We start from the raw sequence: 18,333 nt of genomic DNA on the forward strand, positions 1-18,333 counted from the left end.
GTGTGGTCCTTCAGACACAGTTGGCCCTTATCTATGGTGTGGTCTTATTTATGCAGAGTCTAGTAGGAGATTATCAGTCTCTTGGGAGATAAGTCATTTCCTGGAGGCAGAAAAGATCTAGCTCAAAACTTTGTTAGCTTTGCTTACTGGTAGAAATAATTCATCAAAATATCAACTTTTGCAATAAACTGGCTCTACGTTTACAGAAACACTAGCTTTCAAGAAAACAGAATCTTTCTTAGATTCAACTAACCCTTCAGTCTACACTGGTTTTCTTGGTTGTGCAAAGAGAAGATGACTTTCAGCCCAGCCTGCCTCTTTTCTTAGGGCCAGGAGTCTTCCATGTAGTGGAAGCTTGCTGTCAAGAACCATTTGAATTTGCCTGACTTTTTTTTAGTTTTTAACGACCTGTTTACAACTTATAAGAAAAGAGTGTGGCCTGGACCCTCTAGCTTCCAGTCACCTCCCAGGACGCCTCGGGTACTCAGCTGCCCTATACACTCCCCTTTCCTCTCTCTGCTTCTTTCTTTCTCCTCTTCCCTCTCCCTTTCTTCTTCCCTGTCTTCCTTTAGTCATGCTTTTCACTGGCTTTCTTTTTAGAATGTGGAGAGAGTGTGTCTTGTTTTTCCCACCATGGTCTGCGCTAAAGGGTAACAAGATTGAGAAAGCATACACATTACTTCTTCAGGATTTGAACTTGGACTCTATTACTCAGCATCCTGTCCTGTACAACCTGAGCTACTGTGGGTGTGAAGTTTTTCTTCTGAACATTTAAAATTCATTTAATGCGAGGTCCCTTCCTCCCTCCCTCCCCTCTTCCCTCCTTCCTTCCTTCCTCTCCTTCAGATTCCTCACTTTGCTTTTTTGTGAAATCACAGAATTTTATGTTGGAAAAAACTTAAAAGATAATCTTGTCCAGACTCTTCGTTTTACAGATGAAGAAACTGAGGCAAAGGTCAGAGGGATTAAGCTTCAGAACCAGAATTAAAATCTGATCTTCTGGGACTTCCCTGGTGGCCCAGTGGTAAAGAATCCACCTTACGATGCAAGGGACACCGGTTCGATCCCTGGTCAGGGAACTAAAAGATCCCACATGCCGCGGGGCAACTAAGCCCCATGCGCCACAACTACTGAGCTCCCGCACCTGAATTAGAGCCCACATGCCACAAACTACAGAGCCCACACGCCCTGGAGCCTGCGTGCTGCAACTAGAGAAGAGAAAACCCACACTCCACAACTAGAGAGAAGCCCGCACACCACAACGAAGAGCCCCATGTGCCACAACTAAGACCCAACGCAGCCAAAAATAAATAAAATAGATAAGTGGTAAGTAAATCTTAAAAAAAGAATCACATATTAAAAAAAAATCTGGTCTTCTGACTTATAGCTCTTTCCTTTACTGTTTGAATGGATTATTTGTCTTTTTAAATTTACTGTAACTCCTCTCTGTATATTTCAGTTAAAAGAGGATTTAAACGTATGACTCATTCCTGACTGCAGGGGTCTCTGTGTTTTGGGAGTGGAGTGTGAGGTCCCCTGGAGGAAGATCTCTATGATGGAAGCGCTGTTGTCTTCCAGGTCTTCCCTCTCCCCTTTGCTTCAGGTCTCCGTGTGGAGGGACCTCCCTTAGGGGAGAATAGCTTGCCTCTCAGAGAGAACGGGAAAGAGAATGGGGTTCGGATTGCCCAACCTCTCTGCCTCCTGACCCACTCTCCCCACTTTTTATAATGTTTCACGCCGTACATTTCACAGGGGCAGGTCCTGCCATATCTGGCTGGGGTAAATCAGCCTAATTTGGGGCAAAGCGTTCATATGCAGGGTGATAGCACTGGTATGATGAGGCTGTGGTGTATCTATGTGGGAAGCAAGAAACAGGAGCCACTTGATGGTACCCAGGAAAGAAGAGTAGAAAATTGGAAGGAAGCTGGCTTGTGAGGGATTGGTCCTCTTTTAGAGTGAAATCTTCCAGCCACTGACCTCATGATAATGTTCACAGCATCACACATGCATGTTTGATGGACTAGGTGGGGTTCGACATCATCCTCCCAGATAGATCATATCAAAGTCTCTCTCATTTCTCTCTTACTTGTCAACCCAATAGAAAAGGAATTTGACTTGGTTTAAATAGTTTTTCAAAAGGCCATGTTGGGGCTTCCCTGGTGGCGCAGTGGTTGAGAGTCTGCCTGCCGATGCAGGGGACGCGGGTTTGTGCTCCGGTCCGGGAAGATCCCACATGCTGCGGAGCGGCTGGGCCCGTGAGCCACGGCCGCTGAGTCTGCGCGTCCGGAGCCTGTGCTCTGCCACGGGAGAGGCCACAACAGTGAGAGGCCCGTGTACCGCCCAAAAAAAAAAAAAAAAAAAAAAAAAAAAAGGCCATGTTGATTCCCAGTGCCTTATGTTTCAAAATATTAAACCAAAAAATTAGGGAAAATTTTTTCTTATGTTTTATGCCAAGATTTGAGCAATGAATTAAGAAAAAACTCCTAGCCAAGAGAGAAAAATGTTTAGCTGGAGGAAAATTTAAATATGAAAGTAATTTGATAATCATTCCACCGTCTTAAGAAAAATGAAAGACAAATATAAATATACCTCTTTCTGAGAAAAATAAATACCGTATGCTAACACATACATATGGAATCTTAAAAAAAAAAAATGGTTCTGATGAACCTAAGGGCAGGACAGGAATAAAGACAGACGCAGATGTAAAGAATGGACTTGAGGACACGGGAAGGGGGAAGGGTAAGCTGGGACGAAGTGAGAGAGTGGCATGGACATATATACACTACCAAACGTAAAATAGATAGCTAGTGGGAAGCAGCCGCATAGCACAGGAGATCAGCTCGGTGCTTTGTGACCACCTAGAGGGGTGGGATAGGGAGGGTGGGAGGGAGACGCAAGAGGGAGGGGATATGGGGATATAAGTATACGTATAGCTGATTCACTTTGTTATGCAGCACAAACTAACACAACAATGTAAGGCAATTATACTCCAATAAGGATGTTAACAAAATATATACACACCTCTTTCCCATAAAAAACCCTCAGTCATAAGATGATGCTTTGGGGAAAGCTTTATTTGTAACTGTGTGTGTGTGTGTGTGTGTGTGTGTGTGTGTGTGTGTGTGCGCGCGCGCGCGCGCAGATGTGCATCTGCTTTTGCACATTCTAATTTGAGGCTTTTATGCTGTCCATATGGATCATTGCAACACTGATTCCATCATTTTAACCACAGTTTATGTTTCAAATATCAAAATACACAGTATATAAAAGAAGTTCCATTCTGTGTGTCCCTTGTCCTTGGCAAAAGGAAAATAGATTCTCCCAAGCGGGGGGCACTGTGTGCAGTTAAAAGACTTCAGTAAAGAATATAATGTAAGTTAAGTGTTTCTTTTCATATCTAGCATACTAACACTAGGTAACGTTCTAACAAACCCGGTGAAGTTATATTCTTCAAGGGATAATGTTCAAAGAGAGAAACTGAACTAAATTAGTATACAATTGGGACTTCTAATAAGGAAGTACTGAAGAGAAATGTTCCAGCCAACAATGATCATTCAGGGATAGTTTACTTATGTCTCCTTTGGGAGACCTAGCAAATCCTGCTCTGTTTTCCCAGATGTCCAACTGGTAGCTAATACCTTCTTGATTACCCCAGGTTATGGGAGGCATGGAGAACAAAAGAGAAGAGACACTTTGCTATGTGTCTACAGTTACTGCAAAAAAAAACCCCCTCTTGATATGATGGTCTCACAATAATGACCAAATATACAGTGGCTTGCTCTCTCTGAATGACCGTTCCCATTCCCACAGAAAATTCTTGATTCCCACACCACTACCCACCAACTACCATGCTTTTCAAATTTATTACACCTTATTGTAAGTTATTCAGCCTTTTCCATCCTTCTTGCAGGGGACTCTAGGCCCTCTGAGAGCAGGGGTTTTCTATCTGGTTCTCTACTGAGCACCACTGAGACGTGGTAGATCCTACCGGGAGTTGAGTGAATGAGTGAACTGGGCCCATTGGCACCTTTTCAGGACAACCATTCAGAACACAGCTGGCTGCGGCTCTGGGGTCCACTCTGCCTAGGGGGAGGCCTATTTATGGATGCAAGCTTCACAGAAGAAGATCTGCTCCCCAGGAAACTGAAACTCAGCAAGAAGATTGGTTGAATGAGCATGCACTGCAAATTATGAGTATGGAGGTTCTGCAAGTAGTATAAAGGAAGCTCCGTCTGGCCCTGTACTAGGGCAGAGATTTTCACTGCTTCCAGGCTTACGTGTCTGTGAAGAAATGAAACAGCAAACCTGCTCCCAAGAACTGGGCTCTGACTATAAGAGAACAGCCTGGAGACATCAAGAGCTCATTTGCGGAGGGCTTTCTTATCATGTAATCCCAAGTAATTTGAGTCAAATTGAGAATTAAGAAGGATGCTATGGAGAACTCCAAGAGCACTAGACCGGTGTCAGCATGACATGCCTGCTAAAACCCTTGCCGATGACCAAAGAGAATCGTGCAGAAGTTCATCTAGAACTGACTTCAGCCTTTTATAGACCCAAGTCTATAATTTTGATTTTGTTGTTTAAAGCAAAAAGGCAGTAGCTATGTAATATGTTGAATAAGGGCTACTGGAGGAGCAGAGGAGTGAAGCACATGCTCTGAGAGCAGGAAGAAAGAGAAACAACAAAAAGCAGATAGAAGGGCTTTCAAAGCACAGTAGGCTGGCAAATCGGAGGGAAGATAAACGGCTGAGGCTGTTAATGTTTTCAGCCTGCAAAATAATTGATGTTTATATAATGATGTAACTAAGTATTAGGAAAATATATTGGGTGAAACAAGCATGTTTACAAAAGAAGGTTTTACAAACTATCGTTACCAAAGGGGAAAGGGGGAGGGATAGGTTAGGAGTTTGGGATTAACAGATACACACTACTGTACATAAAATAGATAATCAACAAGGACCTACTGGATAGCACAGGGAATTATGCTCAATATTTTGTTATAACCTAAAAGGGAAAAGAATCTGAAAAAGTTTTATATATATACATAACTGAATCACCTTCCTGTGCACCTGAAACTAACACAACATTGTAAATCAACTATACTTCAATAAAAATAAAATTTAAAAAGGTTTTAGGAACAATTTTATTTTAGAAAGTTTTAATTTGAAAGATTTCCATTAGATAGTTTAAGTGAAAAATGAAGTTTTGATGCTTAAAGGGCAAGGTTCCCAGTGCTTATGGCAGTGAGATGCCATGCAGCGAGCACATGCTATGGAATCAGGAATCTCGGGGTGTGAGACGGCAAGTGGCTCATTTGCTCATCTGTAAAATGGGCTTCACGTGCCTACACACAATGGAGCTGTAATGAGATGAAATTAATTGAGAAATACATTCCAAATGCCTGGCACAGAGCAGAAAATTCAGTCTGTGGTGGTTGCATTAGTGAAACTGCAAATCACCCATAATGATAAGTAAAGGGTGCATTTTGAATTTCCTTTCTGTATTATTATGTATGATTATTCAAAAGGGTGCTATAAGCTGCTGGCTAGGAATCTGACTGCATCCTGCCTGGTCCAATGTTAAGGCTACGAACTGCAAGAGCTCCAGCTCAGCAGAGAATCAGTAACACCCTTGGGGTGGCTGACCTGCTATGCTAACTTGCATTGGCTCTTGGCTATTCTGAAAGATGGATGCTACCTCAAAGTAAGGAAAGGAAAAAAATAATACAGTAGTTGTTAAATTTTTATTATTTTCTAAAAATAGGTATTTCAACTAAAGCATTGTAAGTCACTATGGTGGAAATGTAGAAATATAAAAATATAAAAATGCTGTATTGCACAGGGAACTATATTCAATATCCTGTGATAAACCATAATGGAAAAGAATATGAATAAGAATGTATATATATGTATAGCTGAATTACTTTGCCGAACAGCAAAAATTAACACAACATTGTAAATCAACCATCCTCCAATAAAATAAATTTAAAAATATCAAAATGATTATTCCTTTTTATTTAGCATAATAAGTTCTACAGAACTTACATTTATGAACTTTCCAATCTTCAACTGTTTTTGATCTATAAAAATGACAAGTGCATATGGTTTGACCTAACTGCTACTACAGCAAACATAATTGAATTGATTCACTGCCTCATTTTATTTGTAGAAATGAGACAAGGAATTGATGCATGGATTTGCATATTTTGTATTATCTATTTGTCAAATAGTTTGTAAATGGAAAACCATATAGAGAACTCTTTTAGGGAAGGACACACAGTGTCAGGAGTATTCTCTGTCCTCATTAAGCTTAGCTTTCTGTCCAGTAGCTGGTTTCTGCCATTCAGGAGTGAGATTCAGATCTGAGCCCCATGCAGTTCTTCAGCTTCAGAACAGATTAGTTTCCTCGTCCTAAGTGAGACTGCATGCAGTTCCAGACAGCACTTAGTCGTTGCTGCGCTTTCTCTATTTTTGACTTTTCTGGGCCCTGTGAATTATTTCTGATTCTTGGTAACTCAGTAGATTAATGAGACTTCTATTGAGTGTTATAAAAGTAGCTGAGCCACTGACTTAAAGGTGATGAAAATTGCTTTTTCTCAAATAAGGCCTTGCTTTTATTTAGGCTTTAAAGATTTTCTTCTGGAAACATTAGGATACCTTGATGAATTCACTAACTTAGATTTTGGTGTAGTAATAGTAGCAATTAATGAAGTAAGCTTTCGCTGATATCTTTAGAGGCTATTAAGCCCCAAGGTTTGTCAGACTATGAAGATTTGTACCTTTCTACTTCAAGAAACCATTTCATCTCCACAGAATCTCCTGCCTCCATTGGCTAATGACAGAAATTCAGAATCATTAGCTAAATTAATTGTTTCATGTGGTTGGTCTTTAGAATGTTATAAACTGTAATAGAATTACTGAGTTGAGAGCAATTAATTAGATGTACTTTGAATATATTCTAATTAAATGCTATACCTGTCATTCTTAATGACCACTTGAAAACTACCAAAAGAAAACTACTGATGAATCTCAGTGCCATGAAAATAAACCATCCAGAACCGTTTAAATATGCCTCATGTCTGTATAGTTCACATCACTTGAAAATCTGAAAAGTCATTTCAGATACTGCCATTGAAGTGTTATCACAGGGCCCCATAATTTTAAGGGAGAAAGTGAAAGTGTGGAATCCTTTTTCTAGGTTTTTAAAGCCCATAAATCACAGAGGTAGGAATAGCCTGTATGTTTCTTATGTCTAGGACTGTGTTAGACCATGTTAGACTAGGAGCTGAAAATTCAGATCTGTATACCAGAGCCACAGAGAGATCTGATGCTCAGAGATCACTGAGATCTCATGCTCAAATGAGAGGAGATATCTCAGGATCAGGAAGAGGGAGGACTGAGAAATGCAGGGCCCTTGAGGGCAAACAGCTTTACAAAGGGGCCAGCCTCCCGCTAGCCACACTAGTTGTTGTCTTACGGATATGTGGTTCCTGTCAAGCCAGATACAGTGGTTTTCAAACAAATACAGATGTGTGGGATTTTACATGAAATCATCACAGATTCAATTTTTCAGCCCTGTGGGTCAAGTAAAACACATCTGTGGGCTGTTGGCAAGCAGCCTCTGGATTACATTCTGACATCCTCTGTAGGTATATATGCTATTAAAAATGAAGGATGTTGGGCTTCCCTGGTGGCGCAGTGGTTGAGAGTCTGCCTGCTGATGCAGGGGACATGGGTTCGTGCCCTGGTCCGGGAAGATCCCACATGCCGCGGAGCGGCTGGGCCCGTGAGCCATGGCCGCTGAGCCTGTGTGTCCAGAGGCTGTGCTCCGCAACGGGAGAGGCCACAACAGTGAGAGGCCCGCGTACCGCAAAAAAAAAAAAAAAAAAAAAAAAAAAGGATGTTGACATGCTGCCCTTCATCAGTACTTATGACCAATCAAAGGAAACGTCTGTGAAAAGAAACTAGGGTATTTCATTAATCAACAGATAGGATGTGCCCACTAGGTTGCTGCAATATATATATTTTTAAATTTTTATTGGAGTATAGTTGCTTTACAATGTTGTGTTAGTTTCTGCTGTGCAGCAAAGTGAATTGGTTATACGTATACATATATCCACTCTTTTTTGGATTTCATTCCCATTTAGGTCATGACAGAGGATTGAGTAGAGTTCCCTGTGCTATACAGTAGGTTCTCATTGGTTATCTATTTTATACATAGTTGTGTATATGTGCCAATCACAATCTCCCAGTTCATCCCACCCCCCCTTCCCCCCTTGGTATCCATAAGTTCTCTACGTCTGTGTCTCTATTTCTGCTTTGCAAATAAGTTCATCTGTGCCATTTTTCTAGATTCCACATATAAGCAATATTACACGATATTCGTTTTTATCTTTTTGACTTACTTCACTCTGTATGACAGTCTCTAGGTCTATCCATGTCTCTGCAAATGGCACAATTTTGTCTCTTTTTATGGCTGAGTTTAAGATTAAAAAGATAGATGTATTCGTAGTCTTTCTCTGGTTTGTAAACAGGTTGGTTGAGGAAAAAAAAAGATCTCTTGAAAGGATTGTGACTTACTGGGAATGGAATACTAAGAAAGGACCAAAGCTGTATGTCAGGGGTGATTCTAGAAAAGCTGAAGGTAGAAGACTTTCCAAGGTCCATACAGCATCATGTACTGTTTGTGATACAAAAATGGGGGAGGGGCACGAAGTATGAAGAAGAGAGAATTAGAATATTTTATTATCCTAGATTGTTGTTCTCATATTGAAATACTATGTTTGAAAAGTTGAAATAAAAATTTTATACAGATGTAGGTTGAAAAAAATGGAGAACTATACAGACGTTATGAAACAATTGGTACTTCCCTGAGGGGTAAGAAGAGAAATTTACAGAATCACAGAGCACAATGTGTCATGTAGCGGCTCCAGAGAGCACACAGCATCCTTCAGCAGATAAAGCAAAGGGCAAGGAGGTAGGGTCCATTTCTATTTCTGGCATTGATTGCTTTGGGACTTGGAGGATCAGAGTGTCACCTTTTGGCACTCAGGTCACCCCACATGTTAAAAAAATCCATAACTCACAGGTGTTTTATGCACCAGTTTTGACATCTATAAACCACTGGCAGATTTTAAAAATCAAGGCTATCACAAAAGCAGGGACTGTTGTTCTCCCTCTCTGTAATTTACAGAATTCATGAAGATTTGCAATGGCCAGCCACCAATCAGACGTCTATTGGAATATTCTTGTTTGTTTTACATCTCTGCTCACCCTGGAACCCATCACCTTAATTCACTTTTTCTTTGCATGAAATTTAAATGAAAAAGCAGCTCTAGGCAGATTCATTATTTAAGTTGCCGTCTCCATACTCTCCTTTGGAAATTGAGGCATCCGTATACGTAAGGCTTCAGTTAGACTAAAAGATAAGTTAACATGCTAAAATCCAGGGTCCCAGCTATCATGCATGAAGTATATAAAGTTCATGTCTTTGTCTGCATCCTTTACAAGCTATCCTCTGCCAGCATTGATTTAGATGCTAACTTTATATTCAACTCAATTCTTACCTTCATTCTTTAGAAAAATATAACACAAATGAGAAATTTGAAGATTAAATTTATAGATAAAAATACTTACCTCTCTCTTGCAGCTTGATGCACAATATGGAAAAATAATACATGAAAAAATAAAAATAATACATAAACTATCAAACCAAATCCCCAGATAAAGGCAAACACAAAAACGAGTCCACGCCTTGTAGAAGACATCATTCTCTTCCATTACCTAATGCCTGGCTTTCAAGAAATTAGGTGAGTTCATATTGTTTAATCTATGGGATCTATTATCTAACCTTCTTGGGAAGTGACTTCAGTAAATATCAATACAATGTTCTCACAGTTCTCATCAATTCAATTACCTTGACCCACAGGTATATCTTGCGCGCACACACACACACATATGCACACACATACATACACACACACACACACACATGCACATGATTTTGACTTTGAAGAGTGAAACAAAAACCAGAGGCCCTAGACCCTAAAACAGAAGTAGGGAGGATTATCTGTAAACACTTGGCTGCATTTTACATATTGAGCCCAACCCAAGATGTGTATTCTTAGCGGCTACTAGCATGTTAGCAAAATCTTATTGCGGAAAAGAAATGGGTTTTTAATATGTATGTGTAACTGAATCACTTTGCTGTACACCTGAAACTAACACAACATTGTACATTTTTACTGAAGTCAATTATACTTCAATTAACAAAATGGCTGCTCTGTCGGCTGTCTCTCTCACACCAGTCCTAGCGACACCCTACCTTGCGGAGGGGCTTGAGCTTGGTCTCCATGATGAAGTCGTACTTGCACAGCTCACAGCAGCGCGTGTCGGAGCTTTTGATCCACTGGTGGAGGCAGGCCTGGTGCACGAAGCGCAGGGTGCCCGTGCAGCGGCAGGGCGTGATGAGCGGACTCCCCTCATCCCCTTCGCAGTGACAGATCCTGGGGAGGAAACAGCAGCCAGGTGAGATCTCTCCCTCGGGGAGCACACGGCATCCTCCTCCCACACATCCCAGGCTGTATTAGAAACTGCAACCTCACATTCAGACCCATGGACGTCGCACTTTGGCTTAATGCTAGAGCTGAATCTATGGCCAATACTAATTTCCTTTCCCTTGCATAGTCGTTGCTGGACTCTTAAGTCATGTTCAAAGGCATTAGACACCAATACATCAAAAATGTGCGATCATTCCTGCACAGAAGTCAATTTTAACAGCATAGCTATTGAGCTACGTCCCCACCTTCATCTATTAAAAGTCAGTATCCATAGGCACAAGCTTGCTTTCATATACAAAAGTTACGACAGTATTCTAAGGAATGCTGGAACCTGGTAACTTCAATGTTTTACTTTGATGGTAGTTTCATGGAGTGTACACTTTACTACATATGGTATCTTACCAATGTGGAAGAATTCTGAAACATTTTAACATGCTACTCTGGAATAGAGTGAATATAGAAAGTCTCAACTTGGAAATATTATGAAGATTTTCCTAGGGAGATGCACACATATTTGGTCAAAACAAAAGGCCTAAACTGTCAATAATCATCGTCAAAAAAGTTACTGGTTACAGAAAGTTCAAGTACAGTAAATCCTACTGTTTTAAAATGTTAATTACTACATCTTCCAAGGAATTCCTGGTGCAACTAGTTTACTGAATTACTATGACTTCTAGTGTCAGAGATTCATAGTCTATGAAATCTTCATTATTCTTCTCTTCAAATTAAAAAAAATAATTTGTTTTCCTCACTGGATAAGTTTTTATACCACCAGGTCACAAATTCAAACCTTAGAACTTCAATAATTCTTATTATATAACCAGCTGTTAGGAGTTGTTACTAAATTTAATTAGAAATATTGCTTGAACTCTGTTAGAAATATGAATGGAATGTTCCCAAAACGCCTGCACAGTAATTTTTTGGAGCAGAATCGCAGTGGTAGGCTGGAAGAATGTTTGAATTGCTGCTACTTTCCTTTCATCCCTCTTCTCTGGAAGCATGCTTTAAAGAGTGGATTTTAAAATATATTTATCTAGCTCAGCTGTCTCCCCAGGGGAAATGTGATGGTTGGTCAGATTGTTATTGCAATGAGATACAGGAATTGAAACCCAACCCTCCCCTAACCTCAAAATAAAGAAGTATGACACAGTACACTAGTATCTTGGATCTCTTTTTCTTAAGTAAAGATAAAGCAGGCCAAGAGGAACACTGACTTCAAAAGTTCTTTGGGTGGAGTAATAAGGATGAGAACACAGGGAAGTTCAAAATCAGCATCTGCCTTTCCCTGGACAGAGTTAGGAGGTATCGGTGTTGGATGTTGCAGCACATGTCAAAGGCTGGCGTGGTGGGGAAAAACTAAAACTCATCTCAGAGCCTATTCTTTAATATGAAAGCCCTAGATATGTCCTCTCTCCAAACGTGTAGGTCCTAGGATCAGGGCTTAAGTATACTTTATAGCATACCTGTTGCCGACAGACTGTTGGTCAGTGGGTGCTTATTGTCTAAAGGAATTGTTCAGTCAACAGACTGTGACTTATTATAAAAGCAACCAGTGAAAGCAAATCTGGGTTTCTATAGCACATCATTTAATTGTAATATTTATTTTTTTGAGTCACTGAAACCTAACGCATTATACATCATGAGCGGCTGAGATTTCTGAAGTCCTTTGAACCTCTTCTCCACCTGTTCCCACACAAAGATACTCCCTTAGATCAGGGGCCAGCACACCGTGACCCGTTTCTTCCTGCTGCATGTTTCAGTAAATAAAGTTTTATTGGACCACACACACACACGTTTGTTTATGTATTATTTAGAGTTGTGTTTCACTATAACTGTAGACCTAAGAGTTGATGCAGAGGCCATGTGGCCACAAAAACTATCATCTTCACTATCTGGCCCTTTACAGAAAACACGTCTTAAACATGGTGATCCTGAGTTAAAGACAATGTCTGACTATTATCAACAATGATGAAAACAAGGTTCACAAAATAAATCACCCCAAATTCTCCAAGTAACAAAAGTTGAAGTAAAGGTTCCAGAGAGAAGCACACAATAAAGATGAAAGCCCCTCCTGACCCACCACTGAAGCCCGCTGGTCCATAGCAGTCTGCAGGGACAGGGGGCAAAGTTTCTTCTTTGAAAAAGAAAAATTTGCAGTTAATGCCATGCCATAATTCATCACCACAAAGGGGGTCAAGTGCTGCACAGCTGCCAAGATGATTCTGAGGCTCTGATTTTTAACTAACTTGAAGAAGTAATTCATCACAAGCAGATGTAAACAGGGACCTCGCTGATTACTGAGTTCAGACTGACCAGAACAGTTCTCTGCTTATAGTCAAGACTTCTTATATCTTACAGATTCTTTTTAAAGAAATTCTCCTGAAACTCACCTGAAGCATCACTGGCAATATCATTTTTTCATAAAGTTAAGATTATTTCCCATAGGAAAAATCAAAAGCTTGGTTCATTTTCATTTCCATTTCACAAGATTTCTTTTTATGTGATTTTAGCATTTTGAATTTTTTCTAAATTATCCAACTCAGGTTGGCTCCTAAAGAGTCTTTTTCAAACTATGCTGAGATTGTTCTAAATGAATTTAAAAGCTAAATATCAACTTCAAATATCTGCTAGAAATGAAAATAAAGTGACAGAGCCATTACAGGAAGCATTAAACAATTCTTAAATTGATATACTTCACACAAACCATAATTGCTAAATTATAAATGAAAGCATAGTAATAAAAATATAAACATGCTTTTTTCCAACAGAATAATTGTGTAGAGAAAATGATTTCAATAATAAAATAAAAATGCATTGTAAAATAATCATAATTTTGATGCATTTTTACCTTATGGGAAATCGAGACTAGGGAATTAAGTGATTTTTTAAAAATCACTGATGATCTACATTGGTGTCTGTCACCTAGCGGCAGGAACAAGCTGAATTCACAGATATTACTGGCATTTTAGTATCTTAACTGGCTGCTTACAGTCCAACCACCATGTGTTAGGCTTTCACCATTCATGACGTGAATAAACATCTACTTCCATATAATTTCTAGTTTTCTGTAGAGTGGACCACAAAATGCTATTGAGCAAATTAAATTTTAGAAAATGTGTGTGTGTGTGTGCGTGTGTTTGCAGCTTCAAGTCCCCCCTTAATGTTTGAGTTTTAAGAAAAGTTGGGTTTTTTTTTTTTTCGGTCTTATAGATCTGAAAATGACCTCCACTGCCACCCCCAGACTCCATCCCTTGCCAAGGCTTCTTGGCTCAGGTAGAATAGTATTTTTTTTATGCATAAGTTTTCTAAAAAAATAATTCATCACTTAAAAAAATCTTTGTGAGGGCCGTAGTGATTATGTAACTTTAGAATTATTTTCATTCATTCATTCATTATTTAACTCATTCACATTTTCTTAGTTCTTGCTACATGCAAAGAAAATCAGACACTAGCATCTGCACGGAGGGTGACTTGAGAGGAAGAGAAGAGAACCAGAAGGCGGGGACACCATTTGGGCAACGATTACAAATATCTAGGTATTAAGAATCTGGAACAATGTGGTAACACTTGGGAGGAGATGGGAGACAGCCTGCAGAGAGTGTCAGGATCCCCGAGGGCCTTGCTTAGTTTCCATGACTACTAGCTTTGGCATCGAAGCACATCTACAACATGGGACTCTTCAAGGCAGTCATCCCTGTAACCTTCAGACAGCATTGCAACTCTTTTCCCATATTCCATGCCATTTTTTTCCCTTTCTCTATCCCCTCATTTCCCTACCTACATTTTCTTCCATCCTCCTAACTAAATAAGCTTTAAACACAGTACTTATGGACACTGCTATGTTTGTAATGGTTTAATTTAGACGTTAAGCTTTACTCAAAACCAGTCATCATGCTTCAGAGTTTGGCGCCCATTCTTCGCCTTTCAAAGAACCAGCTTGGTTTTATTGATATTTTTCTATTTTTTTAACCTTTATTTTATTTATTTCCTCTCTGATCTTTATTATGTCCTACCTTCTGCTGACTTCAGGGTTTTTTTGTTCTTTTTCTAATTATTTTAGGTGGTAGGTTAGGTCGTTTATTTGAGATTTATCTTGTTTTTTGAAGAAGGCCTGTATTGCTATGAACTTCCCTCTAAGAACTGCTTTTGCTGAATCCCATAGATTTTGTGTGGTTGTGTTTTGATGTCCATTCTTAGAATTCACTTTCTTAAGCTAAAAAATGATTAGAACACATGTTGGGCAGAAGCTATGTTGAAAGGTAGTAAGCAGTTACAAGAAATTAGTGCTCAAGTAAACAAGTGAGGAGATATAACCACTCTTTTTGAGAAGTACAGCAGAGCAATGAAAGGATGGTGGACTAGAGAAAATTTTAGTTTTCACTTTCATTTCATTTTTTTTTAACAGTAAAAGCTGACTGTGTTCATAAGCAGAAGTGAAGGTGCCACAGAGAGGGAGACACTTACAGAAATAATCAGGCAAGAGAATGACCCATTGTTAAATGAAGTTTCTTGAGAAGTCAGGAGAGTGTGGGGAAAGAAAAAATGGTAGAGGAATATCTTTGGGCAAGTGCAAGGGTATCCAGGAGGGAAACAGACACCATTTCCCGTGAGCAAGAGGCACATGAGAAACGGCAGGTGAAGATGGAAAGGAGGTGGGGGCAGGGAAGGTGCAGCCCCTGGGCCTACGGGGGTCTTACTATCTTCCCTGATAATAACAGACAACAGGTAACTAAAGAGAAGGCAGGAAGGCACGGGGTTACGGTCTCACAGAGGCTGTAATTAATTAAAGAAAGCCACTGGGAGAATGAGATGGAAAATTAACCAAGCATGTATATCAGAATCGTGGAGCAGCCATGAGGTCCCCGGTGAGATGAGACAGCATGGATTTATGGTGGACGTTCTGGGACTCAGTTTGCTGAGCAGTCAGAGAGGTCCTACAGAGGGTGGCACAACCTCTCCGTCCCGAGATCACTAGGTCAGGCTGGAGAAGAATGAGGAGTGAAGGATTCTGGTGCATCAGAGAAGATGGTGTGAAGATAGTTGTCATAAAGTCTAGATGAACTGAGCAGGGAAGCTAGTGAAACTACCTCATGGTCATTGTATTATGAGAAAAGGATGGGTTTGAGAGACCAGAAGACACAGCGATGCAGAACAGATGCTGAAAATAGGAGGAAATGAGACAAAGATTGTCTCTGTGTACAGTATGCATTCATCTCCCTCGTGGATGAATTCGTATCCCTTCTGTTGTATTTTTTCCATTGTCACAGAAAAAATAAAAATAAAAAATAAAGACTTATTTGGTGCTTGAGGTTCACAAGCAAATCCAATCCTGACTCACATCCTTGTTTTCCGCTCCAGTAAACTGGAGAAGTTCTCTGTTTACTCATGTGTAAAATGAGGTCAAAAATAACTCTTAGGGTGTCATGAGAATTAAATAAAGGAGTACATGTTTGGCATATAGCAGGCAATCTAATACTTGTTAATTTTATTATGGCTAATTTGTTAATTTTATCATGGGATCATGGGATTAATACTATTGCTACTACTACTATTAATGTGGTTTTTCTATGTTACTGATGCCAATGCACTGGGACTAACAGCTTTTAGCAGCTAGTTTGTGAAGTCAGTTAAAGCAAGTGCTTGTAAGGCCATGGTCATGAATTCTGACAGCATCCAGGTGAGTTAGTTATGACACCTTTGAATCCCCAGGTTGGTCGAGTCACAAACATGTCTCAAAGCAATCCTGCCATGGGAGTGTGTCTAGAGTAAACCTGGGATGGGATTCAGCTTCACTCTTCTGTATGCTGGGTGCTCTCAGACAAGTTTTCAGACAGTTGAGAGGCCCGCGTACTGCAAAAAAACCAAAAAAACAACAACAACAAAAAAAGAAGAGCATGTCGGATGATTGTAGGGACTGAAATAGTGACTACTTATGGAGGACCAGCCCAAAATGTCGGTATTCTGGAACCTGGAAAGATGAGAGATGATGGGGGAGATGATCCTATGATAAGACATAACAGGTGAGTTACCATGTGGAGAATAGTATACAATTCAGCTTGTCTAAATTGGGTAAAACTCGTCTACCATAATTTAATATTGTAGGGTACAAGGCTTACCTCTTAAAGTATGAGTATACTCATTTTGAGAGAAACAAAAAAAAAAAAAAACTAAGTCCTACATTTAACATCTTGGAGGGGAAAAAAAAAGCAAGGAAGGGCCATTACATGCCAACTGTCTTTAGATATATGACAGGCTATTTTGTGAAAGGGCAGCTGGTCTTATTCTGAACCATAACTGGATCCAGGGAGTACAAGTTAAAGAATATATACATTGATATATACAGAACTTTCCAAAGATGAACTGAGCTTGCCCAGGAGGGTGTGGATTTCCCACCATGGAAGGTACTCAAGCAACAAACGTAAGTTGTGTGATTACATGGCAGGCATAGTGTAAAGGAATTCAAGCAAGGAATTCATGTACTTAAACTACATGACCTAAAATTTCTAGCGTTGCGAGTCTGTTTTCCTTCCTTTCCAACAGACCGATGCTCCATCCCCTGGAATTTCTTTGTCAGCATTTCCCCTCTGCTTATTCTGGGAGTTTTGTACTTAACCCTTTGATTTTTCCATTCTATGCTGACTGCCCCAGGGAGGCCACCCTGGACCGCAAGTTCAAGCATTGCTCCTAGACTTGTGATTTTAAAATATTCATCTCCAAAACCAACCGTTGCCCCTCCAACAGCAAGAAACCTCAGCCGGTTCTTACTGGTTCCTGCATCTCACCATCTCCAAAATAGCCTCTCTTCCCAAAGATGCCATTCCATCAACATCAACATCCCGTTCTATTGCTTGCCTTTGTTTTGAGCCTTTCAGGTACTTGGTACTCTAAATTCAAATGATCAATATGCCAAAATTTTTTCTCCCTTAGTGTTTTGTTTTTTTTTAATTATTTTCCTCTTTTCATCCTCACTGCCATTGCTCTGGTAGTTTTGAATTGTCACCAGATACACAAACTGTCTTAAAGCCTTTGCTCCTTCCAAATCATTCTTTAAACATACAATTATTCAGATCCTCTTAAAATACTGCCATTCTTCAAGAACCCTATCATCAATCAAATGAAATCCAAATTACTTCACCTGGTTTTCAGCTGACCTTCCATAATTTGGATTTACCTTACCCATCCTGCTGTATTTCCTCTTAATCCCTAACACACAGGCATAGCAGCATGCTACAGAATTTACCAGCTGAGAAGCTATGAGTTTTGCCACAAATAACTTACCACTGTGCCAAGATCTTGATTCCTCTCCATCTAGAGGGCATTTTAAGGGTCTGGGTGTGTTGTCCATTAATCCCAGTTAACTCACAAATGTTATCATGTTCTGCGCATGTCATGATGTAGAAAGTGTTGGGAAACACTGGTGTGGTTTTTAATAGTACAATCACCATTAGAACCCTAGTTCTGCCAGTACATGTCTGTTACCTCACTTACCTGTGGTATTTTCAAGTTCCTCACCAATAAAATAGGAAAATAGCAGTGTCTACTTCATAGGATTGTTTACAAGAATTAAGTTAACTGTCAATGGTTAAATACTATTTTTTTAAAATTAATAGTTGTTTATTTCCTCAGCCTATTGCGTTCTGCAACTGTGCTTCTGGGAATTTTCTCAAATATGATCCCAAACCCCTGAGACCCTATTTCTTGATCACACTTCATTTAAATTTAAGCTGCCCTAAGACTCACATCCTTCATGAAATAGACTCTAGATCTTCTTTCCC

The 18,333-nt window shown here is 39.8% G+C and overlaps 1 protein-coding gene across 1 annotated transcript in view; it reads right to left on the reverse strand.

Annotated features, from left to right (window-relative positions):
- MARCHF1 (membrane associated ring-CH-type finger 1) overlaps positions 1-18,333 on the reverse strand; it is a 319,475-nt gene that overhangs the window by 43,072 nt on the left and 258,070 nt on the right. The window contains exon 4 of the mRNA XM_007461544.1: positions 10,324-10,504. Within this exon, the coding sequence (XP_007461606.1) occupies positions 10,324-10,504 (181 nt within the window). The remainder of the gene's footprint in view (positions 1-10,323; positions 10,505-18,333) is intronic.

This window comes from Lipotes vexillifer, unplaced genomic scaffold, assembly GCF_000442215.2.
Source record: "Lipotes vexillifer unplaced genomic scaffold, Lipotes_vexillifer_v1.1 scaffold744, whole genome shotgun sequence".
Taxonomy (NCBI): domain Eukaryota; kingdom Metazoa; phylum Chordata; class Mammalia; order Artiodactyla; family Lipotidae; genus Lipotes; species Lipotes vexillifer.